This window comes from Leiobunum rupestre, chromosome 5 (genome assembly GCF_980474605.1).
Source record: "Leiobunum rupestre chromosome 5, qqLeiRupe1.1.hap1, whole genome shotgun sequence".
Taxonomy (NCBI): Eukaryota; Metazoa; Arthropoda; class Arachnida; order Opiliones; family Sclerosomatidae; genus Leiobunum; species Leiobunum rupestre.
Genome location: NC_143388.1, coordinates 30914252 through 30932741, shown reverse-complemented (window position 1 = coordinate 30932741; position 18490 = coordinate 30914252). Strand labels below are relative to the sequence as shown.

The following is an 18490-nucleotide window of genomic DNA, read 5'->3' as shown; positions in this document are numbered from 1 at the left end:
CAAAACTACCGTTCTAGTTGTCTGCAGCCTGCAGGGGCCGAGACATTTCGGGGATCAGGGGAGAATCTTCTGGCAAGCCTGTAATTAACTGATTCCCCTACATCTGATGACGATATTTCCACCGCGCGTTCGAAAATGCCAAATATTCCAAGCCCCCCTCAATCTACGCGCGCCGGGGGGGGACGGTTAGTGTTGGTACACACCCATGTCCGAGATTATGTGCAAACTCTATCACGTTGACGTTCCCCTGACTCTTCTGCAATGTGTGTTTTGCGAATTTTCGATGGAACGATAGCCAAAATAAGCCGCTTTGAACTTTTTCGTCGCCCCACCCCCCTCACCTACCCTGCTTTTTATCTTGGCCTTTTATTTTATTTTGGTAGAACTTATAGATTTGGTACGTTGTAGTTGAATGGGTTGGTGGTTGATTATTTATAGCCTCCTTTCAGGTTAAAATGCTTTAAAGTCTTATTTTTTTTCTGTCATTCTTACTTAGGGTCCCTAAAATACCTAAATTTCAATTTTTTACTTAGGGTCCCTAAAATACCCAAATTTAAACTTTTTACTTAGGGTCCCTAAAATGCCTACATTTATATTATCCCCAGGACCGTAAAATAGCTAAAAATCCCTTTTTCCCCGGTCTCTGAAATAGCTAGAAATCTCTTTAAACATTTGTTTCCATTTTAAAAAATGTGGTTCCATTTTACCATTTTTTATTTTAACGATTTTGATGGCAACCCTATGAAAATATAAATATAATATTTTGAACAGTTCTAACTTTTTTATCAAAATTTTATATCATCCATATTTTCCTTTAACTATTGTTAAAAACCATGGAGCCTTTTTTACCAAATCTTGGTTAAAAAAGTTTCATAGAAACTCCAAATTTTAGTTAAGTGCTACAGTGAAAACCATTTAATAATTAAAACAGACTAATCTATCATCTTTCTAAAGCAGATGTCAAAATCAAAATGAAGGTTGAAAGTTAGCTGGCATTGGAAATTTATTAAGTTGGATTATATTAACAGTCCTAACACGAAATTGGGAAAGAATAAATACGTATTATTATTATTAGTTAGTCAGGTTAAGCCCGCTCTAGAAAACGCGTAGAAGGAACGCGTAAAGTAAAAAGTCTGTGCACAATATAGCTACGTCTACACTCCTATTTATATTCCAATTATTTCGAAATTATTTTAAAATTCCTTGACTTTGCCCTAAGGTTATATACTAGTTTTTAAAATGCAATACTTTTCTCTAAGGTTATATACTAGTTTTTAAATTCCCTGACTTTTACCTAAGGTTATATACTAGTTTTTAAAATGCAATACTTTTCTCTAAGGTTATATACTAGTTTTTAAATTCCCTGACTTTTACCTAAGGTTATATACTAGTTTTTAAAATGCAATACTTTTCTCTAAGGTTTTTACTAGTTTTTAAAATTCGTCGACTTTTGCCTACAACAGACAGGTTAAGCTACTCCTCCAAAACGTGTAGGGGAAACTTGTTTACGTCGGGGGCCCGATTTGAAACAATCGAGGTGTACTTATCCCCTAAAATGTATAGTTACCTCTTATATTTACGGCTATATTGGCCTTTTATATCTAGGATGTATAATATCTGGTAAAATCCACGATTACATTTATACAAATTAGTTGAGTCTATCCAAATTGAGTCTCGAAGGTATTAGCAATTACGGAACTGCCATATGATTACCAGTAATTGGCCGGAGTCTTTGAAATGACAGCTTAAAAATGATAGTCTTTCAACCTTGCTATTATTACCTTGATAGACGTACGCGTTACCCCTTTTCTCGCGAAGATACCTTTCAAAATCTTTCACAAAACCCTTTCATTAAAATTCAGAGCGCGTACTCGAATTAAAAGATAATTACACGCTGTATTCAAAACAAAAGTACTTGATACTTCTGAACGCGCGCGCCGCTAGGACTTGGGGACATTTCGGTTTTTTAGCGCCTCGTTCAAAAATCGTCATTAAAATTTCACCCCCCCCCTGCTCCCCCCCCTCAGGTAAGGACCTAAAAGAAAAGATCTTAATTTAAAATGGAAGAAAATATATCTATACACGCTTCTTTACGATTATCATCCGTTAATTATTCTACTCGCTGATAATTAAGCTTTCGAAGTAACGTGTACCGATTGTTAGTTTTGAGAAATGTCGTTGGTGGCGCCACTGAGACAAGTGTTTTTTTTTTGTGGATTTTCTGAGACTCTAGAATATACAGGACTATTTTTGAAGGTCGGCGCCAGACGCGATTAAATGCAATAACTAGGCCTATTTTTCATTATGATTTTACCGAGAGCGTTCTTGTCAGATCAGGCGTTATTGCGTCAGATTTATCGCGAAGTTTTTCATATTTCTTTCCCTCTCTCCCGGCCTTAAAGGCGTAATTTTTCGTAAATTATAGTTTAATATTAAACATGGCTTTGCCTGAATTCACTGGGCCGGAAAATAATAGTAGTTGCGTAGACTGTCCAATAACTGACCGAAGACACCGTTTCGTATATTTAGGTTTTGTTTGATAGACACGTGCCAAAAATTAACGTGCCATTACAGTTTATTATCTTAGTTTGGGATGATATGAAATAGAATTATATTAATATTAGAAATTGCGAGGATTGGTAAAAAATAAATTTTATAAATCTGGAAAAGTCGGGGAATTTGAAAATTTGTCAAATTCTGAAAGTAGTAAATGCGTCAAAGAAAAGTTGGATTTTTTTAACTATTATAAATGTTATGGAAAAGTTAGGGTATTTTAAAAAACTAGTAAAATATTCGGGGAAAAGTCTGGGAATTAAAAAAACTAGTAAAATAGTCGGGGAAAAGTCTGGGAATTAAAAAAAACTAGTAAAATAGTCGGGGAAAAGTCGGGGAATTAAAAAAAACTAAAATAGTCGGGGAAAAGTCTGGGAATTTAAAAAACTAGTAAAATAGTCGGGGAAAAGTCTGGGAATTAAAAAAAAACTTGTAAAAAAGTCGGGGAAAAGTCGGGGAATTTAAAAAACCTAGTAAAACAGTCTGGGAAAAGTCTGGGAATTAAAAAAAAACTAGTAAAACAGTCGGGGAAAAGTCTGGGAATTAAAAAAAAACTAGTAAAACAGTCGGGGAAAAATCTGGGAATTTAAAAAAAAATAGTAAAACAGTCGGAAAATTCTGGGAATTTAAAAAAAACTAGTAAAACAGTCGGGGAAAAGTCTGGGAATTTAAAAACTTTGTAAAATCTTAAATAATAATTTGGGTTGCAAATAGAAAAGGTTTGCTAAAATAATTATTAAATAATAATTGATAAATTATGGCTTAAAAAGTCATGGGAAATTTACGGAAATGACCAGGGAATTTTAATCTTAAAAATTTGTGGTAGTCCTGTCATAAAAATGTGCTTAATTTCAATCTCCAAAGAGAGAATAGCTTTGAATTACTTTATTTTGATGACATATTTATATCAGGACTGAAGAAAGTGACTTCCTGGAAAATAATGGCCTTAATTTGAGGTGTATTTTTTGTAGATTAACTTCAAACTATTTTTAGTTAATATTTATTCATGGAAGCTTTGGCCTAAAGCCTATCAGACATCAATTTTCGAAGGAGCACATTTTTGTCTTGAACCCTCAAATTCTTATACGGGAGTGTGAGCTTATAAAATTTGGCTTAGTGTAGTGTAGTATAAATTATTTACGTTTTCGGTTATCTTTTTAAAATAAAAATTAACAAAATTTTAAACGTCAAATTGGTCAATTTTTCTTAGTTATGTTGTTGAGTTGAATGTAATTTAATAAGTGGGTTTAATTTTGAATATGATTTTAATAATTTTAAGGTAATATTTTATTGGTGGGGGGGGGGGGGGTCAGAGTATTTGTGATGTAATTTAGGGGTTAAGATTGGTTTAGACCAGTGTTCTTAAAAATCCACCTTTTTAGAGAAAAGTCCAGGCCAGTGGCAAATAAAGAAATTGCATTTCAAAGCTTAAAGTAATTAGAATTAAATTTAAGAGGTTTATTGTAAAAATGTCACTGAACTTACAATGTTAGAATTAATTATTCCAAAGAACTATTCTAGTGTTAATCAGAATCTGACCATTCCTATGCATATATTTACCTAAAGTAGCCGAAATCTGAAATTTGTGTTAAAGTATTTTATTATTTTATAATTTTCTGGAGTAAAAATATTTACTGACCACTTTTGGCCAGATTGGCCGCTTAATTTCACTTTTGTCTAGGCCGGAATTTTTCACTATTTTCCACACTATTGTCCACTTGGAGTTTTCTACATCAGAACTCTGGGTTAAGTTTTCAATGATATGTAGGTAAATGTTTGTGTCAGGGAATATCTGAGGGATAACGTGAAAATAACAGGGAAACCGCGAAATTCAAACTTCCTTGGCCTTAAGATGACTTGGATTTTTCAACTCAAATTATATTTTGGTACTAAACAATTTACAGGCCAAACGATATTTTAGAAATATCATTAAAACCATGTCTTAAAACGCGGAAAAAAAATGCGTATTGATTTGACTTTTAAAGAAAATAAACACATTAATGCGTTTTTGGTTTAAAAATAATGCAAAAACCTAAAATAATGCGTTTTGAAACGAGGCATTTCTCTAAGAACAAAAATTTTAAATTCGAAAATTAGTTCAAAATTGAATTTAACGTATAAAATAAGTAGAAATAAAACCAAAATCTGTAAATCGAAAATTTGGTCGTTATGCTTTTGTGCTTTGCACGGCAGAATAGTGGTTTGAGCATTGAGTTGGGAATAAATAGAGGTACAACTAAATTTGGCTGGCGCGGGACCAGCTTCGTTCCATAAGGAGACTATATCAACTTTATCGTTCTACCGTGGCGGCATCTGTCTCTAGTGGTGGCAACTATATTTGCAATTGAATTTTTTCGCGAATCTGATGCGAAATTGAAATGTATGATTTCTCGTAACAAACAAACCTTTGGAGTTGTTAAAAAATAATTTTATTCTGTTAACACGATCCTTTTTAACTCAAGTTACGGTGAGTTAGCTAATAATTATTTATTTTTAGCCATATAACTTTACAAAATTTAGATGGCGCTACCAAGTAATTATAAAGATGAATTTCGTACAGTCTTATCAGAACAGGTCCCACGTAACCATGGCAACCGAAATTGTAATTCTAGCAGTATTATTCCCAATTCAATGGGTTTGAGCCCTCAAAATGATTCCGAATACAATTAATTGTGTGAACTATCTTATGTCGGTGGCTGACTTGTTCCGTCGTCTAAATCCGTAAGGTTTGCTTGGCAAAGGGCAAATATCATTTGTAAGGAAACTTAAAAACTTCATTCTGCAACTGGCAGCGGTTCCCCGGCGAAAGCTCGCGTGCTTATCCGAAATTCAATACAACACAGCTCCCCGAAAAAGATTTTATTTATGCAAATTAGTTTTTCCTTAGCTCAAACAAATTGATTTTTTTTCATTGCTTTTTCTTACCTTTTATTTTTTGCGGAATCCCTGAACTGTTTTCTCGCGTTTTTGGCTCTCACCAAAATCACAATACATAAATTCAGGCACCAGCACTGGTCCAACCAGTTTTTAACAATACCGGTATATTAGTTTTTATTGTTTGTATTGCCTTTTTTTTATCTACCGCGATGGCACACGGAACTAGTTTTGTTTACTGGTTATATCTTCCCAACTATAGACATAGTAATATTTATTTTTCCAGCACGTTTTTGAATCGAAATTAAGAATATTTGACTTTTCCCAATGTTAAATACGTGTATTTATTTTTAAAATATGTTTGAATATGTTGGTTATAATACAAATGTGATTCTCGTAAAAAATTTTTCAATATATGAAGTCTTTGCACGTAAAATGTATTACTTATGACTTTCAGGAACTTGAACCCAGACCACAAATATACAGTATTAAAAATAACAAATATTAAATAAATGAAAAATATTTTAATATTTTAAAGTTATTGAATAAACGTGTAAGTACAATTTATATTATTTAAAGATAACCTTGAAATTTTAAATATATAAATATAATAAATATAATAAATATAATAAATATAATAAATATAATAAATATATAAATATAATAAATATATAAATATAATAAATATCAAAATTTCATTAAAATGTTCAATATTTGAATGCCATTACAAAATGTTTAATTTTATCTGTAATAATCTGTAATTATTATAATCTTACTTCGATTTAATTTAATCACTATTAATTTATTTACTTGGGGAAGATTCTAATAATGTCTGGTTTTAAAGTCGCCCAACGCTCCCAAAATTCCTATAAAATATTATATTTTTAAATCTTTCCTTTAATTTCTTGAAATGTATTATGAAGTTTTTAAACGTATTTGATTTATGTTTCCTGAATATTTATTTAACGGCGACCTAATTTTTAATTTTAATTTTCGAAAGCATAATAAAACTATATTTCCTATATTTGAAATTTCTCCTATAAGTTTGAGTTAGTATAGCTTTCTTAAATACTTAATTAGTGACATAATTGTGATAGAACTTTTCCATTTTTATTCTTCGTAAGAATTATTGCCATATAAGATCCCGTATTAACTATGGATAACTGGCTAAGCCTTGTACATATAACTAAGTTTTAAAATAAAATCCACTTTTGCACAATTTGAAATTTTTAAATTAAATATTTCAAATTGTACAAAAGTGGATTTTATTTTAAAACTTAGATCCCGTATTAATAAATTTTAGCCCCGTATTTTTCTATATCACTTTTTTTCTGAAAAATCCTTTAAAATTAAAAAAAAATCTTTAAGGAATTTAAAATTTTAAACTGGGCTCCCTGGATTAGGGACAATTTAATCGTAGAAATTTTTCAAAAGTAATCACATTTTTTCCTATAAAGAATAAAAAAATTTGGGGTAGGGACCATTTAAATTTCGGTTTTGCGTATAAACCTCTTTATACATAGCGGCATGTATGAATAGGTAATTGTTGAAAATGATCGTAACTACAACAAGCTTTCCTCTTTCCACTCAGTCGACTCGAATATTCTTTCGTCAGTTAGTTCGGTATAATTATACACACATTCTTGACCTTTTTTCGCCGTTGAAACCTTGAGCTAGAATCCCAAATATAATTTCTGGCGCTCGAGACGTGAATGTTGAGCAAAGTGGATCTCTCCCTCGCGTGATAAACATTCATTCGAAACTATATTTTCTCTCTCATTCTCCCATTTTGCAGCTCGTTTCAATGTCACCTTTGGCTTTGTTTTTCCTAGATTTGTATAATTTATGGTTATTTTGGTTTCAGCCAAACCGGACAAAATTAGTCTTTCACTATACTATCTACTTTCGTTGGTTGTGGACGTACTTTTTACCGAATCTCGTATTTTCAGCAAGCGCATATTATCAGAAGAAAATAGGGGGAAGTACGCTTCTAGTCAGCATTGGAAAAGCGTCACTTTTCACGAATTTTCGCGCCAGAACGGTTTGGCGGGAAATCGCGGATGAATACATCGTTTAAATAATAAATTTTTATCAAATTGAACAATCGTAACATATTGTCCTTTTCATTATCTGCTAAATGAGCTAAGGCGTCTTTACTCTCGTCGTTTATCGCCGTGTTGAAACAAAACAAAAGTGGAACTACTTTTTCATTTTGGTTAATTATGCGTAAAAAGGTGTTTTCGTGGGTCACACGACGCCTTCGTCAGCTCAAAGCTACAGATACGTACTTCCCCTATTTTCTTCTGATATTATCTACTTCATGCTTCTCGTATTTCCCCTACTTCGGGTCCCGCGCATAACCCTATTTCGAATGTTAGACCTACCGCAGGGCTTCCAGAGTTCCTATAATTCCTATAAATTCCTATAATTTCAATATGCTCCTATAATTTCCTATTTTCTCAAAATTGTTCCCATAAGTTCCTATTTTTTCGAAATTTTCTAGTTTTTCTATAGCTATATCCAGAAATTCCTATAATTTTAAAAATAATGTATTAGAAAACAGCCTTAACGTTTGGGAAAAATTTGCCTTCTAAATAGAGCTTAGTTCTGGCTTAGGTCCGGTGTTTCCGAAAACATCAACGGTTGGGCTCCCAGAGTTCCTATAAATTCCTATAATTTCAATATACTCCTATAATTTCCTATTTTTTCAAAATGGTTCGTATAAATTCCTATTTTTAGCTAAAATGTTCCTACAAATTCCTATTTTTTGGCTAAAAATTTCCTATAAATTCCTATATTTTCTAGGAAATTTCCTATAAATTCCTATATTTTCTAGGAAATTTCCTATAAATTCCTATATTTTCTAGGAAATTTCCTATAAATTCTTATATTTTCTAGGAAATTTCCTATAAATTCCTATAATATCGAAAAAAAAAATGGCTGGGAGCCCTGCTAGCGTATACAGGGTGTTTCGAAAGGTTATGCAAAAATTTGAAGGAGTTGTAGGGGGTGAGTTGAGAAGTAAGCCTGTTTAAAACTACCAAAGGCTCAATCTCGAGCTCATACGCACATATCCCCTACTTTGTATGTCTGACGTACTGTAATTTTAGCGCGATTATAAGTTATATCCACTACTTCGTGTTTCGTTCAGTTATGGGCATTTTTGGAAAATTCCACCTCAGCTCACAAGCGGCTCATGCTAACCTGACATATCTCACGCTCTTCTCAAGAGCGGTTTAGATAATGTCGATCTCTCTCCCTCTCTCATATAACCGCTCATATGAAAGCGTTTACTCATTTTCGAATTGAATACGGCTAAAGCTCTCTCCCGCGCAGCTCAAACAAAATGAAATAAATTTCGCTCGTCTCATCAAACAGGTCAACGAACATAGAAAACTGAATCAGTTCTTTAAAGGGAGTAGAGCCCTCCTTGTTTGGTAGGGTGCGCCATAGTTTCTCTTTTCTCGCTCATGGCGCTAGTCTAGAACGATAGTAGAAACTCCCAATTCTTCTATTAGAGGAAGCGTGCCCGCCCCGAAGAGGTTTTCTCACTTGAAACCTTTCTTGTTTCATATTGGGTGTTTATTTTTTAAATGCACCCTTAATTTACATATAAACAACAATATCCGAGCTATAAATTAATTATTTTCATCATAGTTTGGATATTTATTCAAATATAATTTCTTAATAATGAGGTACGTGGTTTTAGATTCAGGAAAGGCGTTCTAGTAGACATGATAAATTAAAGCACTACCAAAGCGGGGATACGTTTAGTGGGATAATTACTCAAAAACCACTATTTCACAATACTTTAGAAAAATGAGGGGAGGGAAACCACTGTATTTCACACTACGTATAACACGTGGTTAGAAAAATGATGGGAGGGAAACCACTGTATTTCACACTACGTATAACACGTGGTTAGAAAAAAGATGGGAGGGAAACCACTGTATTTCACACTACGTATAACACGTTAGAAAAATGAGGAGGGAATTATGTATTGCCCCAAATTCCTGAAAAGGTTATACTCCCTTTAAAAACCACTGAAAACCTAAACTAAATCCATCATATTGGTCTGTACAATCAACAAATTAAATTCTAGAGCTACCTAAATATTTTAAAATTCTGAAAAATCTACTTAAAAGCGTAAATGTTTTAGCTCAGAATACAGGCTTTTTACGCTAGTTCGAATTCGCTCGTCTCAGATTTTCGTGATTATAAGATTGAAAAAGGCAGCTCTCACTTATTTGACTCCAAAACTCTCTAAAATGAGTGGAGCGTGCCCATCACTGCCATGTATCGTATGTCTATTATCTAACCTAGGAATATGGAAAAAGGTAAGGTAACCGATCAAGCCTAAAGGAATTTTTACCTTTAACTATATTTAATTTTATCTATTATAACAGTTAAGCAATAATAACAAAGTACTTAAAGTGAACAAAGAACTAAATTATTATATTTTATAAGAGATTGAAATTACAATCGTTATTACCGGCTATTTAGGCAGATCACCTAGGCTTAATTATTCTAAAGCCCAAATAAACATGACTAATTTCGTTTTAATTACTTCCGTTATTCGTACTATGAAACTAAGAATTATTTACTATGAAATTTACGCATATTTAATTTTTCTCTTAAATTATTTTTTATTCAAAAAACGATATAATTTTATCTTTCGAAACCTTCGGCGCCGCAGCGCCATCTAGACTCGTTCCGGTAACGACTAAAAGTAAGGTATGTATGTAGGGTATATGCGCGAGACACGAAGTAGGGGACATAGCGCGCTAAAAATACGGTACGTCAGGCGTGCGAAGTAGGGGACATGCGACAAGCACGAAGTAGGCGAGCTAAAATTACTGTGCGTTGCTATAATAATTGGTTTAAAACAACTGTCGGCTCTATCATTGCCACCTGTATTATGATAAGGCCATTTTTATTAGTGATGGCAATGAATATAGAATATATTCTTCGAAAAAACGACTTCACTGGCAAAGGAAGCTAAGATTCAAATTAGCGAAAGGATAACGTCGTCAGTGAAGCATTGCAGAGTATCATAATTAGACAACTTATACTCTATTTAGTGGACTTAAACCTAAATTATATATCCCATATAAAATATATTGTTCAAAATTACTATAATTTAAAGAAAGTGTCGGCTCGACGTGAAGTAGCTCTTTTTGAACAGATGTCGCTAGCGTCGACTTTTAAACAAGATGCTTAAGCTACATTTGGACCCAAAAGGCGGGACATTAAAGTACCCCTCGCGTTGATCGGCTCGTTTGTAAATTTGACAATAACTTAAATTATAGTAATTTTTTTACGATATATTATAGTTATTTTTTACAATATATTATAGTTATTTTTTACGATATATTATAGTTATTTTTTACGATATATTATAGTTATTTTTTACGATATATTATAGTTATTTTTTACGATATATTATAGTTATTTTTTACAATATATTAGTTATTTTTTACAATATATTAGTTATTTTTTACAGTATATTATAGTTATTTTTTACAGTATATTATAGTTATTTTTTACAGTATATTATAGTTATTTTTTACAGTATATTATAGTTATTTTTTACGATATATTATAGTTATTTTTTACGATATATTATAGTTATTTTTTACGATATATTATAGTTATTTTTTACGATATATTATAGTTATTTTTTACGATATATTATAGTTATTTTTTACGATATATTATAGTTATTTTTTACGATATATTATAGTTATTTTTTACGATATATTATAGTTATTTTTTACGATATATTATAGTTATTTTTTACGATATATTATAGTTATTTTTTACGATATATTATAGTTATTGTAAAAAATATATTTTATATGGGATATATAATTAAGGTTAAAGCCCACTAAATAGAGTAAGTTGTCTAATTATAATAATTATAAATCGAAAGTTGCTTTAAGTTATTGTCCAATTTACAAACGTGTCAATCAACGTGAAGGGTACTTTTATGTCCCGCCTTTTGGGTCAAAATGTAGCTTAAGCATCTTGTTTTTATGTCGGCGCTAGCGACATCAGTTAAAAAACGAGGACACTGAAACTGTACAGATTTAGGTTAACTAGCAATGGCAATTCAGGTCAAACTCGAGACTATTTAATAATTATTAATTAACATTAATAAAGATTAATTTAAATTTTAGTTAATATTACCGCTGTACTCGGTATTTGTGAAAAAATTTCAAACTTAGCTTCTCTAAGTCAATTCGGAGCAAACTCAATTTAATTTAATTTTCAAATAATAACTAAATTTAATGATGAATTAAGTTTTACATTACCACTGCACACAAATTATTACTGCATTTGTCAAGAAAAACATGAAAAAAAAACGATCAAGAAATTGAATTGAAATCAATAAAATTTAGGTTCTGGAATGAAATAATCATACGTGACGTAACATTTTGGCAACCCATTGGATTTCCGTTTGCCCCTGTAACATTTAGTAACGCTTATGCCAAAACCTGCCCATATTTTCAAACGATCTCCAAGGCCGCTTATAAATAAACGTGTCTTAGGTCGTACATTTCGGAAAAATATAGCGTTTTCAAAACAACAAAAGTTCTGTTTTAAATTTTCTATCACTTAATGGAGAAAAATATTTAATAAAAATTAAATATTTTATAGTTGGAATTTCAGAAATACTTATCAAACATGGCAATTTTTTTCAGTTGCAATTTTTTATAAATAATATAATTGACTAAAATAGCCTTTAATCTGGCAATTCGCCCTATATAAGTGACTAAAATAGCCTTTAATCTGGCAATTCGCCCTATATAATTGACTAAAATAGCCTTATATATTTGACAAAAATATCCCTAAATCTGGCAACTCGGTCAATATATAAAATAGCCCAAATTCTGGCAACTCGGTCAATATATTCGACTAAAATAGCCCAAATTCTGGCAACTCGGTCAATATAATGACAATGTTTGTGGAATATTTAAAAAAAAATATTATTTGCCACTATTTGACATATTTGCCAGTTAAGGTATTATTGGTTATTTGAATATTTGCCACTATTTGCCACCTGTCACTTACCACTTAGGAACACTGATCCTTATTTAATCAGAAACCATAGATCAGGGATTTTTGGAACACTCTGTATTCTAAAGTAAAAAAAGGATATATATTATTTCTTTATTTTTTATGAAATAAACTTTCTAATTATATAAGCATTTTTTATCTTACACAATTTTATTGGGTTAATTCGATAAAATGTTTTACGGCTTAGCCGACTTTGATTCTGCATAGGCTCTCGATTGTATCAGCGATGTTTGATGAACTAAGTACAATTTTTGTAAAATGTAGAGTTCCTTTTTAGGGTTATATATGGACCGGCGTCGCGATAAGATATTCGTAGATCAATGTACTTGGAACTCCATTTTCTACTAGTGTTATTTTTAAATATTTTTTAGTATCGTGGACTTTACACTTTCAGTAAAACGCTTTCCAAAAATAATCAATTGCCAATTTTTCTTTATGAAGTTCTTTTAAATTTTATACATCTTAAATGTATTGACGTCATAGCTTACGTGTGTCAAACTATTTTTTATTGAAAGTTATCGTTTTGCAATTCTTTATTAGCATTTTTATGTAATTACCTGATGCATGGCACCAAGAAGTCTACATTTTCATATAGTCGTGAAACATGGTCTATAAATTAATATTTATTATTAATATTTTTTAATTCTAAATTAAAATACCCAGTCAGCGAATGCAAATTAAAAACATTAATTTGCCATTTTTGAGTCTTCAGCGGTAAAAACTATCCCACGCTACGAACAGATTTTTAGGGCGTTTACATTTTGAGAAGTATGATATCATGGAAGTAGGAGACCAATATTATTAGTTGTTATTAATTCTATTGACCTCCATGGTTACGGTGTACCCAAGCCATGATTATTTTGGCGTTCTTATCAAAAAATTAGAATCCTTTAGAAAAGCTAGTTAATTAATCCATGTTTATATAAATCAAACTAGAACGTGAAATATAAATTATTCAAAAGCTATAAATATATCTTTTGGTTTGAATATTGAATTTATATCATTTGTTTTAAATCCGTTGGAACAATTAAATTTGTTTAAATAACCCTTTGTTGAGATAAACAATTGCTCTATAAACTTAATATGGATTTATAGACGACAAATTTTATTTACCAAATAAATTTATTTAAAAAAATAGTACGTCATAGAATCTAAATAAAAATTGAGTACCCTTTATATCAAACAAATTTTGCATAATAACGGTATAGAATATAATAGAAGCATTTTCCGACTTTTTCTTATAAAAAATATGAATGTAATTTATATTTATCATAGGAGATAAATTGCTATAATTCAAATGAAACCTACACCATTCGATATAAGACATATTTGACGTGTAAATACTCCCTAATTTATAGTCAAGAATTTATTGAGTGAACGGAGAATATCTGCCGGATATCAAAATAGCGTAGGTTATAGTCGTGGTTACTTATTCTCTGTTAACACGAATAGATCCTTGGTCATAGTATACCCCGCGTATGGCGAAAAATAATCTTTGTTGTGGCGTGAAGAATTTGGTGCAGCGCTAGACGCGAATGAGCGATCGGTGTCGGACACCCTAATTTAACTCTCCGCTCATCCTTTGTTCTTTCCTTGGCATCTGATAAGTCCACTAAAGACACTACGTAGAAGAAAAATCGAGGAATTTAAAAAAGGCCTTCCAAGGCAAATATATCGATAATTTAGTTTTTATACTGTTCGCGACCAGGCTGACTCGACCGCGAAAGACATAGCGGGCATTTGGTAAAGTTTGTACGTGGTTTTTGGTACGGTTATGGAATTGTTACGGACCTTGTCCTAAGACTATCACGGTCGGGGATCGTTCGGGGAAGTCTTATCCGTTTTAAGTCTTGCGCCGCTGCGTCGATAGATTGGCTCGCTGATAAGACGGAGAAACTAATTTCAAGATTCGAGTTGATTAGATTTTTATTGAGCTTTCAAGTTTCCTAGTACCCTTCGTTATTTAAGTAGTTCCATTGAATAGAGTTAAGGGAATTATACTTACTAATAAATTAGCTAAAATGATTACACATTTTGTATGATAATATTTTAAACTCGATTTGTTTTCTGCTAAGTATCACAAAAAAATTAGCAATACATTAATTGGCATACCTTACTTTGCTGTACGTTTTTTGGTTTAATTCTGTTACATATTTAAATATTTTGTCTTGTACAAACTAAATTATTTCGTATAAAAATATTTATTGCTATGGTACACCAACGCTTCCAATATTAGATGGCTTTAGATATTACTGACTCAAATTGTTAGGGGTCTTCCATAAACAATGCGTTGAGGTTATATCCCCTTTAATAAACTGCCTGATCGTTTGACTAAGATCAAAGTGTAGTGGTCACTGGTTTTTATCGACAAAATATATTTAGTTAAGACCAAAAAGTACTACACTTTGATCTTAGCTCAATTATGAGGTAGTTAAGTAAAAAAAATTAAGTTGAAATTTTATAAATGTATTTGAGATTATTTTATTGTTTAATAGTAGTATTATTATTTGATTGTTTAATAGTAGTATTATTATTTGATTGTTTAATAGTAGTATTATTATTTGATTGTTTAATAGTAGTATTATTATTTGATGGTTTATTGGTATTATTTGATTGTTTAATGGTATTATTATTATTTGATGGTTCAATAGTATTATTTTTATTATTTGAGAATATTTAATAGTATTTTTATTATTTGAGAATATTTAATAGTATTATTTGAGAATATTTGATATAATATGAAGAAATAATGTTTATGAATTTATTTTCGTCTTATCGGTTAAAATTTGATTAACCGAAAATAAATTCATATTAATGTTTTTTTTTACGACGTAATTAGAAAACAACTTTATCGAGAAAAAAAATAACATTTGCCTCTCAAAAACAGCTGACGAAGCATGGCTTTATTTTTTAAATCAAATTGTTGACAGACAATACAATACGTGTATTTGACCCTAATTGCTCGCTCTGAATATCAAAGGCATGTATAAATATAGAGGTGATCGTCTTATATACTTCTGATATTTCGAAAAGTTAGTGGACGTTGAAAATCAGCCTTTAGCTCCGTACATCGAAATATAAAAATCTTTCAGTTTTTGCATCGATCGATAGGTGGCGTTACACTCCACGATTCTTCGATTAAACTTGTTTTCCCAAATAGTACGAGCTTCATTGTAAAACTATCTAGTCGATCTTCTATTCGTATTTTTGGAAGTTCCTATAATATCACAGGAATTTCTCGTTCAAAAAGATGTTTTGTAGTTATTTTTTCGCTATTTTAAAAAGGTCTAATGGAATATCTTCGTGAGATCCTATTTTCGTCGAGTTTATTTTGGTAAATTTCCATTTGAAATACGTTTATACGATTTGGGGAGTTGTTAAAAGAACGGCTGAAATGAATTCGTGCTTGTGTTTGCCGTAGTGTAATTTCTTCTTCTTGTTCATTTTTGACCAGCTAATGGTTTTAGCTATTTCGAAGTAGTCTTTTCGCGAATGTACGACTAAGTTGCTTTTAAAAATTGGCCACTCCACATTTCTACGTGGTTAAACTTGCGATAGAAATTTGGGGACTTGTACGTGCCTCGACGTTCTAATGAGCCTCGACCATGTTCACTCGGAACTATGCTTATCTTTTATTATTTTCTATATTTAGTGGATCTAATTGCGTAATAATGTATGGAACTTGCTAGGACGTGGTCACTTATACTTTTTGACCTAATCCGTATTGGCTCTTAAATCGATGAGTTATCAAAATGAATTTCGTTCTGGAATTCTCGTGTCTTTTTGTAGCAATACCAATTCGTAGGATACTATATTATATTTAATTTAATTTTGATTAATTCAAGCTTTAGTTATTACCTTTGTGTCAAAAAATTTAATTTATCAAGGAAACATTTCAAATAAATTAAAGAGATTAAACTTAAAAATCTATTGAAATAAAATTGATTTAAATCAATGCGCTTTCTGTACCAATACCAATTCGTACCATACTAAATTATATTCAATTTATTTGAGATAAATTAAATTTATTTTTACACTCCAATTTCTGAATCAAAGTTTCAAGAAAGAAGCGTGGAATGTTATTTAATTAAAATAAAATTAAAAAGTCAACCTCAAAAATTAATTTAAATCAAAATAAGACTTATATCAAATAAATCGACTTCATGTTTTCGATTTATGAACAATTAAAATCAACAACACTGTACAAATTAATTAGCACACTTTGATGAGGGACAGGTTTAAAAAGGTTGTTAATTTTTAGTTTTGCAATTTATCGGAATATTCACTTCATATTGTATTTTTAGTATGAAATGTCTTGTTACTGTGAAACTGTAATAGTCTGTTCGTATCAACTTGTTTGGTCAGTTTTTCGTTGCTAATTGAATTTAGTGCGCCATTTTCATTCGTAGCCCAAGTTCCTAATATTGTTCTTATGGTTCTATTAGACAACTAAAAAACGTTGCATTCAATATTTTTAAAGGGCATAGGTTATACAAAGAAAATGTTAATGAGGATTAGAAGCTGCAGCTTTACGAGGAATGTACTTGGCAATTTGAACTTCTGGCTAGTAATGTACTAATGTACGAGACTACCTCAGTGGTTCAACAAACCCTGTTCTTGTATTCTGGGGTGGTTTGAAGTTCTTGACGATGTTTTGCATTTTTAGGCAGTGCTGTTAATTTGTTAAATTTAAAACTTGAAGTATGTTCTTTTAAATGTCTGTTGTTTTGTTGTCAGGTGTGACATGGGCCACAGCCGCTTTCCTTCTAGTCAATTCGGCCCTGGGTGCCGGCGTCCTCAACGTCCCATCGGCTTTCGAGATCGGCGGAGGCATCTTAAACACTTGTCTCTTGCAAATGGTAAGTACATCCCTCGAAACCAGGACGCGTTGGATTTATTTTAACGGTATTTGGTGCCTAGTTTATGATCTTCCTGCTGAGCTGCACGATGTTGGTGTTGGCTTACTGCTCGGATGTATCAAAATGCGATTCCTACCACGATGTGCTCAAATCCATGTGTGGACGACGTGCTCAGCAGATGTCGGCTTTCACTATCATGCTCACCTGTTACGGCATCTGCATCACGTTCCTCATCATCATCGGTGACCAGTTCGATAGAAGTGAGTACAAATTATCTTTTTATTGTGCTGGCTGTTTCAAAGGTTATGCCAAAATTTGAGGGAGTTGTAGGGGGATGATTTGAGAAGTGTGCCTGTTTTTTCATTTTCCAACGATGAGTGAAAAGAGCGCCAGAGAGCTCCAAAGTGAGGCCTACTAGCCCCTGGAAGTAGGCTGCAACAAGCGCAAAACCAAGCATCCGGGAAATGCGATTTCAAGGGTACGATGAATTTGTTCTGTAAAACGAACAATACGTTTGTAACGAACCAGTCGCGGAGAAGTTCAAGTAAAAAATTAAGTAACGTAACCAGAATGTTCCTGTCTCACGTAATCGACGATGGACATTGGTAAACGTCCGTGAGATGGGGATGCGCCGGTTCGGGTACCTTTCCTGGTAAAGACGTTGAGCAGCCAAAGCGTTGCCATCCGCTTGTCTATACACGAAATGAATATCCGCCAGTTCTTCCGAAGTGAACTCCATTGTTGCAGTTTGAAAGTGATGAGAAAATGCGGTCCATCACGACTTTAAATACTATTAAGTTTACTTTTTTACGCTGGTTACCTCGATTTGTTTACTAAGTCCTTCTTTAGCTATCACACGAACCCAAACCTTAATAAAAACTTGTAGAGGTTAACGTTAATAGTTAGTGTAGGGAGCTGTTGGCTCGCGTGGCATGTAGGGCTTGCTACCACCCTCCTACGCATTGTAACCCGGCCACCTGTTTAAAGGCATAATAAGTCGCTAGATGACTTGGGCCTAAGGTGGTGCCAAGGGTATTAGCCTAGCTGATTATTTTTTTTATGTTCGCGTATCCCCGCTGCTTGGTTTTGCGCTTGTTGCAACCTACTTGCAGGGGCTAGTAGGC

At 32.2% G+C, this 18490-nt stretch overlaps 1 protein-coding gene across 1 annotated transcript in view; it reads left to right on the top strand.

Annotated features, from left to right (window-relative positions):
• LOC149944121 (sodium-coupled neutral amino acid transporter 7-like) overlaps positions 1-18490 on the top strand; it is a 56393-nt gene that overhangs the window by 4147 nt on the left and 33756 nt on the right. The window contains exons 2-3 of the mRNA XM_090175411.1: positions 17245-17366; positions 17428-17626. Coding sequence (XP_090031537.1) covers positions 17245-17366; positions 17428-17626 — 321 coding nt within the window. The remainder of the gene's footprint in view (positions 1-17244; positions 17367-17427; positions 17627-18490) is intronic.